Source organism: Clarias gariepinus, chromosome 6 (genome assembly GCF_024256425.1).
Source record: "Clarias gariepinus isolate MV-2021 ecotype Netherlands chromosome 6, CGAR_prim_01v2, whole genome shotgun sequence".
Taxonomy (NCBI): Eukaryota; Metazoa; Chordata; class Actinopteri; order Siluriformes; family Clariidae; genus Clarias; species Clarias gariepinus.
Window position 1 is genome coordinate 29703689 of NC_071105.1, and position 18658 is coordinate 29722346.

At 36.5% G+C, this 18658-nt stretch overlaps 1 protein-coding gene across 1 annotated transcript in view; it reads left to right on the top strand.

Moving 5' to 3' along the window:
* igfbp2a (insulin-like growth factor binding protein 2a) overlaps positions 1–13834 on the top strand; it is a 58706-nt gene extending 44872 nt beyond the window's left edge. The window contains exons 3-4 of the mRNA XM_053499429.1: positions 11590–11730; positions 13228–13834. Of these exons, the coding sequence (XP_053355404.1) occupies positions 11590–11730; positions 13228–13386 (300 nt within the window). The 3' untranslated portion in view covers positions 13387–13834. The remainder of the gene's footprint in view (positions 1–11589; positions 11731–13227) is intronic.
* The last annotated feature ends 4824 nt before the right edge of the window (positions 13835–18658 follow it).

Here is an 18658-nt window from a genome sequence, read left to right on the forward strand (position 1 = left end):
AATATTCAGTCGGCTGATCGAGTTCTGTGGGGTCAGACGGTGATCTAATCGAAGTTGGGAACTCTGGGAGATTACTGATAAAACTCTGTTTGGTAGTTGATGTGAATGTACTTTTTATACGGTAGCGCGGCGCTGTGCGTACATTATTACTGTGACACTTGAATTGAGACATGATCTGAGATAACTTCACATAGTGGAACCGTGAATAAATTACTTAAACTTAATCCAAGTAATATTATTAAATTTAAAGTGTGACCTGCTTTATAAGTGGGTCCTACTACACACTGATTTACTCCTACCGAGTCCAGTATGGACATAAATGCTGTTCTCAGAGGGTCTTTTGGATTCTCAAAATGAATATTAAAATCTCCAGCAATTATACTTTGTCTACAAAAACGACTAGGTTTGAGAGAAAATCTGCAAATTCACTAAGAAATTCAGAGTACGGCCCTGGAGGTCTGTAAATGACAATTAGTGGAATCGACTGAGCTGACTTAAAATTGTTAAATACACTTATGTTACTATAAAGAATTTCAAATGAATTAAATTTGTGTCCGTGTTTTTGTACAATAGTCAAATTATCATTGTGAATAACTGCGACGCCTCCTTCTCTACCAGTTAACCGAGGCTGGTGTATGTAGCTGTATCCAGGAGGACTAGCTTCATTTAGAGATACATACTGGTCCTGTTTAATCCAGGTTTCTGTTAAACAGGGTATATCAAACTCCTGATCTGTGACAATTTCATTAACTACTGTATAACTGCTTTAGATGCGAGAGATCTAATATTTAACAGTCCTAGCTTCAGATCAGAGGTGCCGGCTGCGCATTCAGTATGATCTGAGTTTGTGGTCTTTATGTTAATTAAATTACTAAAACAGACTTTCTGAGTCTTTCTTAATTTGTTTTTAGCTCGGGGAACAGACACTGTCTCAATATGATGAACCCTGAGTGACGACTCTATGCAGCTAGCAGATGGTTGGTTTAGCCTGTCTGTCTGCTCCCTGGCCTGGGCTCTGGATTGTCACTGATTAACTAGGCCTCTTCTGAGACTATGAGCTATACTGCAAGAAATGAAAGCAGCACCTTCCCGAGTGGGATGGACACCGTCCCAATAAAAAAAATATATGGTAACCATTTCCATAATGATTTTATGAAACAACACAGGAAGTAGTTCCAAACAAGTAGTGACCATTGTACTGGTTCCAGGCGCTAAGCAGTAACGGAAATTTGCAGATTTCTGGCAAGTAATGGCTGTGTAGTACCTGTGAAAACAATCTTCTGTATCTTTCAGCATGACAATGACTTAAATCATATATCCAAACCAACAAAAGAATGCCTTCACCAAAAGAAGATTGAAGTTTTGAAATGGCCCAGCCAGAGCCCAGACCTGAACCCGATTGAAAATTTGTGAGGTGATATGAAGAGGGCTGTGCACAGAAGATGCCTTCGCAATGTGACTGATTTGGAGCGTTTTGCAAAGAAGAATGGAAAAATATTGCCACGTTAAGATGTACCATACTAATAGACTTCTAGCGAAAAAGAGTGCTGTAATAAAATCAAAAGGTGCTTCAACAAAGTATTAGTTTAAGGGTATGCAAATTTTTGCAACCACATTATTATTATTATTATTTATTTTTTTTTTTATATATTTCAGTTTATTTTTTGAGTTATAAATTTTTTTTGGAATTTGAACACAAAATTAGTTTTGAACACATTAATCATGTGGCTTCACATTACATATAAACAACAAACTAACAATAATAAACATATAATATCAAGATATTAACTAATATGCCCATACCTTGTTGAGAGAAAACAAATTAAAATAATGTGGAAATTTTTCAAAGCCTCAGGAAGACTCGACACACTCTCAGAATCAAAAGGGATTACTGAGTAAAACTTCTTCAGGACATTAGTAATGCCCTCATCTCACTTTGATACAAGCAACAGCACAAGGCTTCGCTGAAAAGTGACTTGAGTACTTGGGTACTTTAAAGTCTCGCAATCAAAACATCACTACTTAATAGCACTGTTGTACGTCTGTTCTGTTTTTTGTAAGCATTAGTATTAGCTGTTATTAGCATTAGCTATACTAGCATTATTATTAGGATGAGTTTATAGCCTGGTCATAGTCATACTTTTCAAGTTGTGTTTTATAATGTTTATAAACATATTAAAGAACAGTGTGCACTTAAATCCTATCCTGACTACCTTCATGACAAAAGGCAAGACAAAATACTTGATGTTGCAGTGGGCATCTACATATCTGAGCAAGGTCATTTTGCTAGGCTGGGCATATTGGTGTTTGACTTAATTTTCCTTCCACCAGAAGTAGCTTTCAAGAATTATGGGATATATGAACTGGCATATTTAAGGGGACAGCGCCACACCAACTTGAGTACTATAGTGGAGTTCATGCAGCTAATGAAAAGAGTGTTCCCATAAAAAGGTACAAGTCTCCCCATGAAAAACTTTGGGAGGGGCTATATCTGAGGCAAAAGTCTGTAAGTCGGCAGGAGGAAGAAAGAGGCAGGTGCTCAGAGTGTAGCTACCAGTGGGTGGCTACCAGTACTGCGCTCCGGATCGAAGGCAGAGAGCCCCAGGAGGAGGCAGACAGCACAGTTCTGCTCCAAGCCACACTTCTTACTCAGCACCATAGGGAGGTCAAATTTGCATTAAATCATTTACTCAGCACCTTGTGGAGGTTGAACAAAGGGCCTCACATGCCAGGTATAAAAATTGATTGTAGCAAATGTTGTGGCGAGACAACACAAAAAAAAAAGTTCAACACAAATAAAAACACCCAGTAAGGGAAAAAACAAGTTAGAGCTTATTGCAGTACCTGTCACAATCAACCCATGATCAGCCCATTCTCTAGCAAAGACCTCACCCTTAAAAAATCTTGCATCTTTAGGCTCCCCACCATGTTTTTTATGCTTATTTTAATGTAATGTTTTAGAATTTTGCATTGTGGCATAACATTTACAGATGTTACTCATGCGGTATTCTGGTTTTACCGTCACGCCTCACGGTGGCGGCATTTGGGTTTATGCGTTTGCTGGCTTTTACCGCTGAGTGGCGCTATATAACTATAGACAGTTTATTCTCTCAAGAATTAATAAGCCGCGCGCCGTTAGAGCTAACCCTAGAGCTGCACATAGTAGCAGATAAAATCAAGTGAAACGTTGTACTTAAACGAATTCATAATCACAGTATTAAAATTACAGTACAAATGTAGAATTAAAATAAATTAAATCTTATTAGGATCGAATTTAAGCAAAGTAAACGCTAACACAGTGAGCCTTTAGATTTTATCATGTGTAATTATAAAAGCTACGCATGTATGTTTTTCGTCATCTTATATTTTGTGTTCTTTAAATTTGTAGTTGATTTATTAACTGAAAACCTTATAAAATACAAATGAAACATTAAACGAATTTATCATCACAGTACTAAAATTACAGTACAAATTTAGAACTTAAATATAGGGGTTTCTTAGTTCCGTTGAATTTAAGCAAAGTAAATGTTAACACAGTGAGCTTTTATATTTTATCATGTGTAACACTCGCGTAGCCAGAAAACTCTGGCTGTGTGTATCAGAAAACGTGGGTGAGTCACAGGTGTTGTCAGATTAATGGGCAAAAACTATATAATAAACCTATATAAGCTACATAGCCTTTATAAGACTTTACTTTTATTTAAGTGCACGCATAATGACAAAACGTTAGGATGTTGTAAAATAATGAAAGCAAACAGGGATACAGCGCTATTCTGTATCGGTTTCTGTGAACTTGAGCGCGTCAGAAAATAAACCGAAACTCCGTGTATACTCGCCTCACAGACGTGAAAAATATATACTTACAGAAAGCAAAATGTCTGCTTTTATATAAACTAAAGGGTAAAAAAATAAGCTTATGTAATTCGTATGAAACGTGGATTACTACAGCACATCCACTCACAGCCGAAACAAAAAGACATCAATTTATCAATGAATTATTAAAATGGCCAGTCAGTTTCCTTGCTGTTTTTCCTGAGTGTTTCTTATCCCCACCCCCGTTAAAAGGCGTATTCAGAGGCTCGCCCGCGAGAGGTTGTGCGCGCGTGGTCCACTACACAGCTAAAACATATTTCTATATTATGACTGAGATAGGAAGGCGGCTCGCATCTGCGTGCGTTTCGCACAGCGCCACAAAGACAGCGCTTATTTAACACGTATAAATGTGTAATTGTTATATTTCTGGGAAAAAGAAATCTCTTATAAATGTCTCACACAGTGAGCCTTTAGATTTTATCATGTGTAATTATAAAAGCTACGCATGTATGTTTTTCTCATCTCATATTTTGTGTTCTTTAAATTTGTAGTAGATTTATTAACTGAAAAAAACAAAAATTAATTACCATAAAAATTAAAACATTGGCAGGTCGTGCTACTGCATCAGCAGATGTCGATGTGTTTTTGCATTATTATAAGAATTAATAACGCAAGGGTTTAAACAGGTTTAAATGTTTAAACCTGAAGCCCTTCGTCTAGATTCATGCTACGAGTCATTTTATCATCATAATGTTCTTTAATAAATAATAAAAATAATAAAAACATTTTAACAAATTACATTTTCACATTTTCATTTTTCTGTAGCAGAAACACGAGCTGCTCAACTTTAAGCCTAATTTACATTGTTTGGGAGTTTGTTGAGCCATAATCTGTAAGTAATCAATGTGTAACTTCATTTTCTTCAAGAGTTGTTACTTTTCTGTTACTTATGAGGTTATTGAAACTTATAAGGAAAATGTTATGACGAACGTAAAGCATACGAAGTGCTGCGTCACTGACGTCTGTTGTTGGTTTCAAACTGAGGCGATACTGATGCTTGTGTATTGTTTTATTGTAAGTTCACAGTCTTACAGAATTAAAAGAGGACAAACAGTCTTCAGTTAAAGACATACAGACGAAGCGATGTGTCTTGTCGTTCCTGGAACCACCTCCTCTTATGTTTAGCTCGTTGCATAGGTTGAATAGCCATACATTTAACTGAAGGCAGCAGAGACACTTTTACTTTTCCCCTTCTAATCTAGCCTTTGATCAAAATGCTCCCGATATGAGCTCGTGTCGGCTCATATCGGGAGCATTTTGATTTCATAAAGCATTTCTGCTTTCATAAAGAGAGGCGACATATACTTGATTAAACACTGCATTTTTTTTTTTAAAGTGAAAGCACGCGATATGAGCAGCTTTAATTATTGATAATTAAATAATTATTAAATGGTGGACATAAACAGCAAAAAGAACAATATTATTTTACTTTTGATTATTATCATGTTATTGAATTATTGTTTAAACATGAAGCCCTTCGTCTAGATTCATGCTACGAGTCATTTTATCATACAAAGATTATCACGTTGTGTTAGGACCAAAATGCAAAATGTTATGGATTCCAAAATTAACATTTTTACCGTTTTTTAATCACTGGAATGGAAGAGATAGAAAGTTTCCTTATCATAACACGCCTTGTATTGTTTTTAATCGCTCGATATACAACCCATCATTTTTAATGCTTTTTTACAAAGGAAAAAATACAAATGGAATATATTTTTTTGGTTTATTTTTTTTTTTTTATCTAAAATTAAAACATTGTAAAGTAATTAAAAACAGTGTAGAGTGATTAAAAACATGCGTGTTATGATAAGAAAAAATCTCATTCCAGGAATTAAAAACGGTAACAATGTCAATTTTAGAATGTAGAATCCAGAATATTTTAAATTTACACAAATTTAATAAGAGGCCTGAAGCAAGATCTAAGATCCTCCACTTTGCTGAAACCATGCACAGTGAGAAGAGGTGCATTTTAGTTTCTTCGAGTGTAAAGGTGAGAACAGCCGATTCACACCTGGGGAGGGTGTATTATTTGCATTTGAATGTGTCTGACATTGCAAAGCGCACAATGCAAGAACAATGACCTAAAGTAAATAGAAATAAGAGGTCCTGCTTATACTGGAATAATATTATTTAGTAAAACAAAATTCCAACCACGATATACTATACTATAACCATATTATACAAATGATAGAAGTGTATATTTAAGTTATTTTAATGTTCTATTCTGTACAGTAGGTGGACAGGCAGTATGCGACTTTTACTGTCGCCGCGCACGGCAACTGCATTTGGGTTTGTGCGTTTGCTGGCTTTTACCGCTGAGTGGCGCTATATAACTACAGACTGACTTCTCAGGCATTAGTTCGTTCTCTCCAGGATTAATGAGCCGCATCTCGGCTATAGTCGCATGTAGTTGCAGATAAAATCAAGTGAACCATTGTAATTAAACGAATTCATAATCACAGTATTAACATTACAGTACAAATTTATAATTACAATTATTTTAAAAATATTTTTAGGATTGAATTTAAGCAACATAAACGTTAACACACTGAGCCTTTAGATTTTATGTGTAATTAGAAAAGCTACACGTGTAGGGTCTTGCGTCATCTTTTATTTTGTGTTCTTTAAATTTGTAGTAGATTTATTAACTGAAATAAATTAAACTAAACGCCCATAAAATTAAAACACTGTCAGATTAATGTGCAAAAACTATATAGTAAAACTATATAAGCTACACAGCCTTTATAAGACTCTAATTTTATTTAGGTGCGCTCACAATGACGAAAAAACTTTATGATTTTGTTAAATAAAGAAAGTAAACAGGGTGCGCTGTTCTGTATTGTTTTCAGTGAACTTAAGCGCGTCAGAAAATGAGCCGAAACTTCGTGTATACTCGCCTCACAGACGTGAAAAATATATACTTATAGAAACCGAAATGTCTGCTTTTATATAAACTAATGAAAAACAAATTATTAGATTATGTAATTCGTATGTAAAGTGAATTGTAGGCGCGTTCACTTGTGCGCAGATGACGAAATGACATTATCACCATCAGCACAGCCGAAACCAAAGAAATCACTAATTTATTAATTAATTATTAAAATGGTCAGAGTGAATTTCATTGCTGTTTTTCCCGAAGCATTCATAATCATTGCTCTACTTTATGCGCCGCGGGCTCACACGAACATTTTACTTTCACTAAAAGATTTATTCACAACCACATTTCGGCCATTCACACACATGCATTGTGCTATGTTGTTTGTAGACACTTTTACTTTTCCCCTTCTAATTTCCCCTTTGATCAAAATGCCCCGTGTAAATTCATGCCACGAGTTATTTTATTATGCAAAGATTATTATGTTGTGCTCGGGCCACTAAGCGTCTGTGGATTCCAAAATTGACATTTTTACTGTTTTTTAATCACTGGAATGGAAGAGATAGAAAGTTTACTTATCATAACACGCCTTGTATTGTTTTTAATCGCTCGATACACAACCATCTGAAATAAAGCGGATCACATCGGCGTGTGTTTCGCACAGCGCCACAAAGACAGCGCTTTTTTTAACACGTATAAAGGTGTGTTTGTTATATTTCACTAAAAGGCTTATACACACATGCATTGTGCTGTGTTGTTGTTACACACTTTTCATCTCCACTTTAATCAAAATGCTCCCGATATGAGCCGACACAAACAGCTTCGAAAAATGATGCTCTCAACCTCATGGCTTTGTTTTATTCTGTATTTGGCACTTTATATACACAGGTGTGTGCATTTACAAATTATGCCCATAAAAGTCAATTAAAGACCTGTTTTTACCTCATTGTGGAGTATTGTGTGTAGAATTATGCGGAAATTAAGATTTAAATCCATTTTAAGATGAAAGTGAAACATAATAAAATGTGAAAACATGTTTAAAAGGGTATTTTCTGTAAATATCCTTTTTCTGTAAATAAGTTAAAGACAATCAAACAATGTCATTGTGTGTGTGTGTGTGTGTGTGTGTGTTTGGCTGTAAATACATTAAGAGATTTTTATGTCACATTTTAAACTCAACAATCTGGAGCTTAGCCTGGTCCCATTATTTAAACTTAACAGTCACTATTATAAGGCAATGCAACCACGGGGGCCGCAATCCAGTGTCTTCTTGTGCCAGTCCCAAGTCTGGATAGATGCAGAGGGTTGTGTCAGGAAGGGCATCCGACGTAAAACATTTGCCAAATCAATGATGCGAATCATGAATATAATTCCCATACCAGATCGGTTGTGGCCCGGGTTAACAACGACCGCCACTGGTGTTGTTGACCTACAGGGTGCTGGTTGAAATTGGGCTACGGTTGGTCGAAGAAGGAGAGGAGGAAGGCGTGTTTGAAAGAAGAGAGAGAAGAGGAAAGGCAAGAGTTTAGGAGTGATAGTGGGGACTTTGAATGTTGGGACCATGACAGGGAAGGGAAGAGAGTTAGTTGATATGATGCAGAGAAGAAAGGTGGATGTACTGTGTGTCCAGGAGACCAGGTGGAAAGGTAGCAAGGCTAGAAGCTTAGGATCAGGGTTCAAATTGTTTTACCATGGTGTGGATAGGAAAAGAAATGGAGTAGGAGTTATTCTAAAAGAGGAGTTTGTAAGGAATGTTCTAGAGGTGAAGAGAGTATCAGACAGGGTGATGAGTCTGAAGCTGGAAATTGAAGGGATAATGTTCAATGTTGTTAGTGGTTATGCCCCACAGGTAGGATGTGAGTTAAAAGAGAAGGAGAAATTCTGGAGTGAGTTAGATGACGTGATGCAGAGCATGCCCAGAGGTGAAAGGGTGATTGGTGCAGACTTCAATGGACATGTTGGGGAAGGGAACAGAGGTGATGAAAATGTGATGGGCAGGTTTGGTCTTCAGGACAGGAATGTAGAAGGACAGATGGTGGTGGACTTTGCAAAGAGGATGGAAATGGCAGTAGTAAATACTTTCTTCCAGAAGAGGCAGGAACATAGGGTGACATATAAGAGTGGAGGCAGAAGCACTCAGGTCGACTACATCTTGTGTCGACGTTGTAACCTGAAAGAAATCAGGGACTGCAAAGTGTTGGTAGGGGAGAGTGTAGCCAGACAACACAGAATGGTGGTGTGTAAAATAACCCTGGTGGTGAGGAAGGCGAAGAGGACAAAGGCAGAGCAGAGGACAAAGTGGTGGAAGCTGAGAAAGGAAGAATGTTGTGAAGTCTTTAGGGAGAAGTTGAGACAGGCTATGGGTGGTCAGGAGGTGCTTTCAGTTGACTGGACAACTACAGCCAATGTGATCAGGGAGACAGGTAGGAGGGTACTTGGTGTATCATCAGGTAAGGGGAAAGTGGACAAGGAGACTTGGTGGTGGAATGAGGAAGTCCAGGAGTGTATACAGGGAAAGAGGCTAGCTAAGTAGAAGTGGGACACTGAGAGGACTGAAGAGAGTAGACAGGAGTACAGGGAGATGCAGAGTAAGGTGAAGATAGAGGTGGCAAAGGCCAAACAAAGAGCATATAAGGAGGCATATGCTAGGCTAGACAGTAAGGAGGGAGAGGTGGATCTGTACAGGTTGGCAAGGCAGAGAGATAGAGATGGGAAGGATGTGCAGCAGGTTAGAGTGATTAAAGATAGAGATGGAAATGTACTGACAGATGCCAGGAGGGTGATGAGAAGATGGAAGGAGTACTTTAAGGAGTTGATGAATGAGGAAAACGAAAGAGAACAAAGAGTAGAAGAGGTAACTGTTGTGGAACAGAAAGTAGCAAATATTAGTAGAAGTGAGGTGAGAAGGGCGTTGAAGAGGATGAAGAGTGGAAAGGCTGTTGGTCCTGATGACATACCTGTGGAGGTATGGAAGTGCTTAGGAGAGGTGGCAGTAGAGTTTCTGACAAGTTTGTTTAACAAGATCTTGGAGAGTTAGAGGATTCCAGAGGAATGGAGGAGAAGTGTATTGGTGCCAAATTTTAAGAACAAGGGAGATGTGCAAAGCTGTGGCAATTATAGAGGTACAAAGCTAATGAGCCAGACAATGAAGCTGTGGGAAAGAGTAGTGGAAGCTAGGTTAAGGGCAGAGGTGAGAATTTGTGAGCAGCAATATGGTTTTATGCCTAAAAAGAGTACATCAGATGCAGTATTTGCTTTGAGGATGCTGGCGGAGAAGTACAGAGAAGGTAACAGGGAGTTGCATTGTGTCTTTTTAGATTTAGAGAAAGCGTATGACAGGGTGCCAAGAGAGGAGCTGTGGTATTGTATGAGGAAGTCTGGAGTGGCCGAGAAGTATGTTAGAGTGGTGCAGGACATGTATGAGAGCTGTAAGACAGTGGTAAGATGTGCTGTAGGTGTGACAGAAGAGTTCAAGGTGGAGGTGGGTCTGCATCAAGGATGCTCTAAGCCCCTTTTTGTTTGCTCTGGTGATGGACAGGATGACAGATGAGGTAAGACAGGAGTCTCCATGGACTATGATGTTTGCAGATGACATTGTGCTCTGTAGCGAGAGCAGGGAACAGGTGGAGGAAAATTTGGAGAGGTGGAGGTATGCTCTGGAAAGCAGAGGAATGAAGGTTAGCCGCAGCAAGACGGAATACATGTGTGTAAACGAGAGGGACCCAGGAGGATCGGTGAGGCTACAGGGAGCAGAGGTAAAGAAGGTGCAGGATTTTAAGTACTTAGGGTCAACAGTCCAGAGCAACGGAGAGTGTTCAAAGGAGGTGAAGAGGAGGGTACAGGCAGGTTGGAATGGGTGGAGAAAAGTGTCAGGTTTGTTGTGCGATAAAAGAGTATCAGCGAGAATGAAAGGAAAGGTGTACAGGACAGTGGTGAGACCAGCGATGCTCTACGGCTTAGAGACAGTGGCGCTGAAGAAAAGACAGGAGGCAGAGTTGGAGGTAGCAGAGCTGAAGATGTTGAGGTTTTCTTTGGGAGTGACAAGGATGGATAGGATTAAGAATGAGTTTATCAGAGGGACAACCCACGTTAGATGTTTTGGAGATAAAGTCAGAGAGGCCAGATTGAGGTGGTTTGGACATGTTCAGAGGAGAGATTGTGAATATATCGGTAGAAGGATGCTGAGGTTGGAACTGCCAGGCAGGAGGTCTAAAGGAAGACCAAAGAGGAGATTTATGGATGCAGTGAGAGAGGACATGAAGTTAGTTGGTGTGAGAGAAGAGGATGCAGAGGATAGGGTTAGATGGAGGCAAATGATTCGCTGTGGCGACCCCTGAAAGGGAACGGCCGAAAGACAAAGAAGAAGAAGAAGAAGTCACCATTATAAGGCAAAATCTGTAAAGCAACACAGGAGGTAGATGGGATCCAAACAGGAACTGTACAGCAATCCCTACAAGAAAATGGAAAATCAAAGCAACAATTGCTTATGGTATTGCATAACTCACTGTCAACTAAATTGTAGATGCCCAGCTAACTTAACTTGCATCAAAATAACGATTTCCTTTATTTACATTTCAAAATATACAGGTTCAATGCAATAAACGAGAGGCATTCGATTAAAAACCCTTACTTTTGATTGTGCAGGATAAAAGAAAAGTCAATAGAAACTTTCTGTATTTCCTAATAATTCCTGATTTGTATCACTTTGCATAGGTCACTATTTCCTCGTGCCATTTGCTTGTTTTACCTAAGAGGGAAATTAAATACTTATTTAATTTAAAATGTTTAATATTTAATGCCAAGCTTACCTCATAATTTATTTAAATTGTGTACAACAGAGTCAGTGTCAGCAGGAGTTGGAGCAGATACTTGAAAGAATCTCCAAAATGCCCTTCCGAGACAATCGTGGACCTTTGGAAGACCTCTACTTGGTGCACATACCCAACTGTGACAAGAGGGGCCAATACAACTTGAAACAGGTGAAAACAAAAAATGGTCTATCAAAGAAATCAAAGAAACCCTTTATATTAGGTTAAATTTTAAATACATACTATTGTATGTTGTAATGTACAATTATTGTGTACACATGATGCATACAACACATTTCTCATTTATAATGAGGTTATAAATATTTGTTAACACCTACTGAATTATTTATTAAATATATTTAAACATTAAATAGAAAACTGATTTTGCTGACATTATCAGTGGAACAGATCTCTTCAGACAGTAAACCCCAACACATTTGTTAATTGTTGTATATACTATCATATGAAATTAATGGTTGAATATTGCAACGAGAAATCTATTCACAAAAATCTTCTATATGCTGAAGTTGACAATATAACAACACAATCCACAGTCAGCGTTGTTACCCTAAGCAAATGTCAAAACCCATGGACATATTTGAAAACAATGGGTAGAATATAAAATATGGTCAGAACATGTCAAAGGGCCAAAACACAGGAATATCAGTAACAGTATCCAAATTCTTTGAACACACTCAGATGTGAAGGTATGCTAGGACATTGCAATGTTTTCCGTATTTGTAGACCCTATATACAGGTAGTCCCCGACTTACAAACTTTCGAGTTATGAATTTTCACTGATGTGTCTGGACCACAGTTCTATGATTTGTAGATGCGAACAAATCGCTGAAGTAGCTCACGTGTATTGTACAAAAAATAGACCAGATACCAGTATTTACAATTATATAAAAAAAAATTCTGTGTGTAAGTTAATGTATATAATGTCCAAAGTCCCGTATATTGTATGTATATTGTGCTTGTGGGGGTGTGGGAGAAATGAGTAGGCCTCCCCACTTTCAATTAATCAGTCCGGGTGCAGGGATCAAATCTCTGTCCTGATGGTGATTTATCCTAAGTTTGGAAGATCCTCAACAGAACAGAGTTTACAGTCCAATACAGTGGAAAACAGCTCAGGGGTTACCGTCGCGGTTTAAAGAAGCACAGACAAGACTTACATTTGACGTGTAAGATTTATTTCTTTAGGAAATAAATTTCTTATTTCTTTGCTTTTGGCCACATGATGGCAGGGTGAGAAATGTGGACAGAGATTTGGTCAAGTGGACTGGTATGCTTTACATTGTATATTCATGTCAAAGGCAAAGACTCAAATCCAACTTACAAACGTGCTCCCAGAACAGGGAAAATTTGTTCGTAAGTTGTGGACTACCTGTACTCAGGGGAACAGGAAGGGTCAATTAAATTAAATTCTTATTCAACCCTTTTAAAGTAGACATGTTCAAAAAACCAACTTAACACAAATCCAGATATAAAATAAAATTAAAAATGTACTTCTATAACTGTATACTATAAAATGAGGATAACTGGTATCTCAGGAGAATCATGTGTTATCTTCGGATCTCTGTTTGAGGAAGTGTAAGGTCTTTAGGTGATGTGTCGATCCCTTTATTTAGTGATCAATGTCATTGTTGACCATCTCATGTGTTTCAGTGTAAAATGTCAGTGAACGGACACCGGGGTGAGTGCTGGTGTGTGAATCCACACACAGGCAGACACATCCAGTCCTCCCCAGTTGTGAGAGGTGACCCCAACTGCAGTCAACACATCAATGCATTTGAGATGGAGCCACCTTCAGCACCACCAAACTAAAAAGCATAGAAAACCATTTGTACCTATAGAGTCAGTCATTTAACTTGTTTTTTTATGATTTAAATAGTACAAACATGTAGTAGTGTCTGTGATTTTAGTAAATTGAAGTTCAGCATATACCAGGGTTATGTGTGACGTTATACTGTATGTGATACAGAAAAATGCAAGCTGGTTTTACAACCAGTGGTTTTAGAAGTTGATTACATCATATAGAAAATATATGGGTAATTCTTTTCCACATATTGTAAATTAAATGGACCAAGATATTATCAGTATGTAATGGACCTTAAGTTTGGCGTTATTTTTCACAATTGTTCATTTTAAAGATTATTATGCCTAACAGTGAATTTGGCCCTACTAAAATATACAATATATATATCATACATAGATTGTACTGCTACAGTTAAGTAATTAAATATTTTGACTAAAGTAATTTTTACTTTATGTATCTACCACAGTGTATTGAGTTGAAATGAAATAATGAATATTACTAAAATTATATTTCAGTTTTAATTCGAAGGTAAACATTCAACGTGGGTAAATTTTCTCCAAATTATATTTTAAAAAATGTAATAAAAGTATTAAACTATGGATTGTTAAGCTGTTCAGTGGCCAAGGTGTGTTAGTCCCTTATTATCACCAACAATTTTTTAACTCTGATATGTCACCCATAATGTTGTGTGCATTGCAATATTTTAAGCAAAACTGTGCTATTACTCTGCTAATTAAACCTTCTTACTCTGCCTTAACTGGTGGAATGTGCAATTAATGAAGATTGGCCACCAGGCTGGTCAAATTTAGCCATAAAACCTCCAACATTAAATTGTCCAGTTTTTCAGTTTCATTGTCCAACCCCTGTACATCACCCACTTCACACTGAAGTTATTAGCTATGTCCTGTTTCCTATTATTTGCCATAGGTTTAAGGGCTTACCATGGCTGACCTATATAAGACATCAAACATTCCTTTACAGTGTTAGATCTTTAATATCTTGATTATATTGGACCCTGTTTGGTCAAAATCATATAAATCCGTTAAGAGAAGCATATCAAATTCCAATAGGTGTATTTTTTAAGGAATGCAAAATGACTTTCTGTTTAGCAAATCCCACAACAACTGGATGAGCTTTGATCAGCTTAATGAGATCTGAATCATTACTTTGTCTCATGCATGTATGCGCAAGTCGATATGAGTTATGCAGCTAGATTTCTGACAAAGGTTCTGACACTGGCCTTTTTCATGACCACACGCACTCTCTGTAAAATAGAACATTGGAATGTTAGGCCATTCCACTCGTGAGATAAGAAAATATATATTTTTTTATCTATTATGTTCTTATTTAAATCCTCACCATAGCAACACAAATCAAAATCTCCCAAAAACAGTTTAAAATCAGTCATGAATTTTCATTATTCTGACTGATTTTGAACCAAACCAAGTGAAAGTAAGGGACAAAATATTAGATTTCATAAAGTGACACATTTCCTGCTGCCAGGTGGTGGTGCTATGACTGAGACGCCTGGTTTTCATATCAACGTGATCAGCTTTGTACTCTTAACAAAATCCTAAGGTTCCACGAATGTAATTTATGGTACTGTACTCAGAAGTTATTAGCCCCTTCCTGTTTTATTTTATTCACCATAATTTTAATGCATCACCACGGCTAAACAGTTTGAGATGTTAAAAATCCCTTCGCAATTTTGCATCATAATCTGTGCAGATCATATTGGCCTGGTTTGGTGGCAACTGTATCAATTCCCTGCATTTTGCAAACAACTCAAAATAACAGACTTCCTGTGTATTAAACCTAATGACATGCAGTGCAAAAGTTGATCTCAATGAGATCTATCACTGAGAAAAGTGAAACTGCTGTGTCATTGATACAAAGAATGTTTCTACATTGATCTGATGGAAATTTTTGATTTCCTATACGAAACTGATATTTTTACGTTGCTTAAAAGCAAACATCGAAGCCCCCTGTTTGTGAAAGGACATTTCTGCTTCAAACCAAAAGTTCGCCGTGTCACGTGACCTCATGACGTAGTATTATCACGGACTGAATCACGTTTGCTGGCGGCCATAGTTTTTCAAAGAAAACAACAGGTAAGAAAGCAAACTCATGTCATTTTTATGTTAAATGTATCTCTTCAATGAGCACAGAAACAACTACTTTGTAGATTGAGTTTTGCGTCTGTGTTTACTAGCTAAAAACACCTATATTACCTACAGTAGCATTAGCGAACTAACGCGGTTATTTTCAAAAACACAGGAGTTTCTACGCTAAGTCGGCTGTGCCGAATAACATAAAATTAATTACATTTAAGTACCGTGAAAAATTAATAGGAAAGTGACCTAAATTTACTTATAGTTATGTCTAAAACCTTCTGGACTTGCTAACGTGTAAGAAATGTAATATCGCTTAAACTATATTCCCTCGTATGAATTGGGGCATTAGCACATGTCCCTGACATACTGGTAACACTTTATTACACGTTTTAAGGTTATCAGTATATAAACACTGGCAGCAATTTTTGACACGTTGATTTAACATTACTACAAGTACAACAGACCAACTGATTAAATTAACCATGTAAATTAAATGTGAAATAAAACTCAAAACAGTAAATTATTTATATATACAATTATAAAAAAAACTTAAAATTTGCTTGGTAGTATTAGGTTGGATTAATTGGCAGAGCACTGTCCCACTTTCAGCTAGTGTTTACACAGAACAACAAGCTGAGGTTAGCCATTACTGTGTCATGAAGTTTAAAAGTAAACATGAAATCTTTATTCACTTTTGTGTTTACAGGTTTTTTAGCTTTTCTGAAAGGGCATTATGTTACCCATACTGCAGAAATTAAGTCCAAAAATGCACAAATAAAAACATTATGTGGATAAATTTTGAAATGGAAATGATACAATAGAATTGCCGTGAATTTACAAATGTCAGTGTAATCTAAATATCCTAAATTAACTCCCTGAAAATGACGAAGCACTGAAAACTAGTAGTTGAATTATCTGATAATATCAGAGAATAATTTAAATTATCCTGCGAAACTGAATTATGTTCATGGGTTTATTGTATTATCAGTAGTGAGCACAAAGCAACAGAATGCAGTTATTTTAAAGGTGTGTGTGTGGGGGGGGGGGGATTCTTTCTATACACACTGTAATTAAGATTTGCTAAAAATTTTTTTTTTTTTTTTAGATCAGTAATGAGTTTCTAAAAATTATAACTGCTCAACTTCAAGCAAGATTGCTGGTTTCCTTAAACAAGCAACACTGCAAACTCATTGAGATAATTAGAAACAAGGAAGGAATGGTCAGAGAGAAGACCAAAGATATAATCTTCATCTTCAAGTTCTTGATCTGGTATGTGCTTGCTCAAAAAAAGCAGAAATTAGCTTGGTGTCAAATTATATATATATATATTGTGAATTGAAGCCACAGGAGCTGAGCAAGGCATCCAAATCAAGTTGTCTGTGACGCACTAAATTACTAGCAGAATAAAACATTTTAGTTTAACTTGTTTACAGATTAGTGTATGCTGTCTGAATACAGGTTTCAATATCTGCCATGTTAATTTTATCACGCTTCACAAGCCTAACCTAACCAACAATACTATGTTTGTTTTTACATGCTTAGAGTTTGGAGGTGAATGTATGAAGAGAGTATCTCCTGAAATGTCTTATGGCATTATGTATTTAGTGGAAGATGTGGACCAACTGATTAAGCACTGGCAAGCGGTTTTTTATAAGGCATTTCAATCTTAGAACTGAAAAATATTACTGAATTGATAAATTAGCCTTGCTCTAAGGTCCAGGTGGCAGCTTTGGTGGTGCTCAGGTTTGAACCTGTGAGCTTCCAATCAGTATACTTTTTACAATCAGTAGTTTTTTTTGCACTTATATGGAGCATTAATTTATTTTTACATGCATACATCAGACACTGTTTTGCCAAGTAGAGCAACTTGTTTAACGATGGTCCTTTCTTTTATTAGGTTGTTCAGAAAGATGACGTTCAGGCAGAAATAACCCTGTTCGTCCTCAGGGAGGAAGAAGACTGTCTTTAGCCACCACATGAAATCGGGATTGTGACTTATTGAGTTTCTATCAGTCGCACATGAATGTTCCATGTTGTTTGGCCTCATCTATGCGCTAAACTTGAGCTATCTTGGTAAACTTAAACACACTTTTGTGGCCCTGTAGAAAATATTTAGGGAATGTATAGCTTATTGACAGTAAAATATAAACTTTTTGGTCACTTCATTTGTCAAACAATTGTCAGATTTTTTTACATGGTTGGCAAATAGGTTTATACAGTTCTTAAGATTAAGTCATTAAAAATGCATTGTTTTATTTATTTTATTTTTGTTTTCTGTCTTTTAATTGGAGAAATAATAGTACAACAAAACGAAAAGGTAATGTATCGTTTCAAGGATGGTAATAAATGTTTTTGGAGAAGAACTTGTGTGTTCATTATCTTCATTTTTAAACATAATTATTTTTTAAAAGGTTGCTTACTTCATTTATAAATGTAACTTCTCTACATAAAATAACTTTTTTGATTTAGAGATAATACAATTTTTTATTTCAGAAAAAGACTATATATTGTATAATTCATAAAATTAAGTTTGTACATAATCATATTTTTAACTTGAGAATAATAAAAAAGATTACTACTATAATTTACTCCTATTACTTTATACTACATGAGTTGTTTCTCATGTAGAGTTGTTTCTTTCAAGGTAAACACTAAACTTAAATATAATGTTAAATCTTAGGTTTTTCTAAAGTGATTTAATCAAGTTTTTAGAAAGTAGAAAAATAAGTTTGACTGGCCTAAGGCATTGTAATAACTTTTGTTTCTGATTTGGATGGATAAATTTTATTTTGCTTTGGGAAAACTTAAAAATCTATTCATATTTAATCAAAATTAAACCTTAAAGAATATTCTAACGCTTGATTAGAGAGAAAGTAAAAAAATTGCTTGTAACAAATTGAAGCATTTTTTTAAAGTTGATCCAAAGTGTCATTTTTTTCAGTGTAGATGGATACTGGGTTTTATAAGTATATGTGCAACGAACTATGCAGGAAGATTTTCCAGGGGGTGCTGTGACGGGCATGGGCCACTCTTAGGACGGAGCCAGACTGACCTCCTAATTCCAACCTACTGTATGTGCTAATTTTGATTAGTTTTTTCAAAAGTGCCTGGATATTAAAAAATATATATAATAATTAAATAAATACTACTTTGAAGAACAAGATGG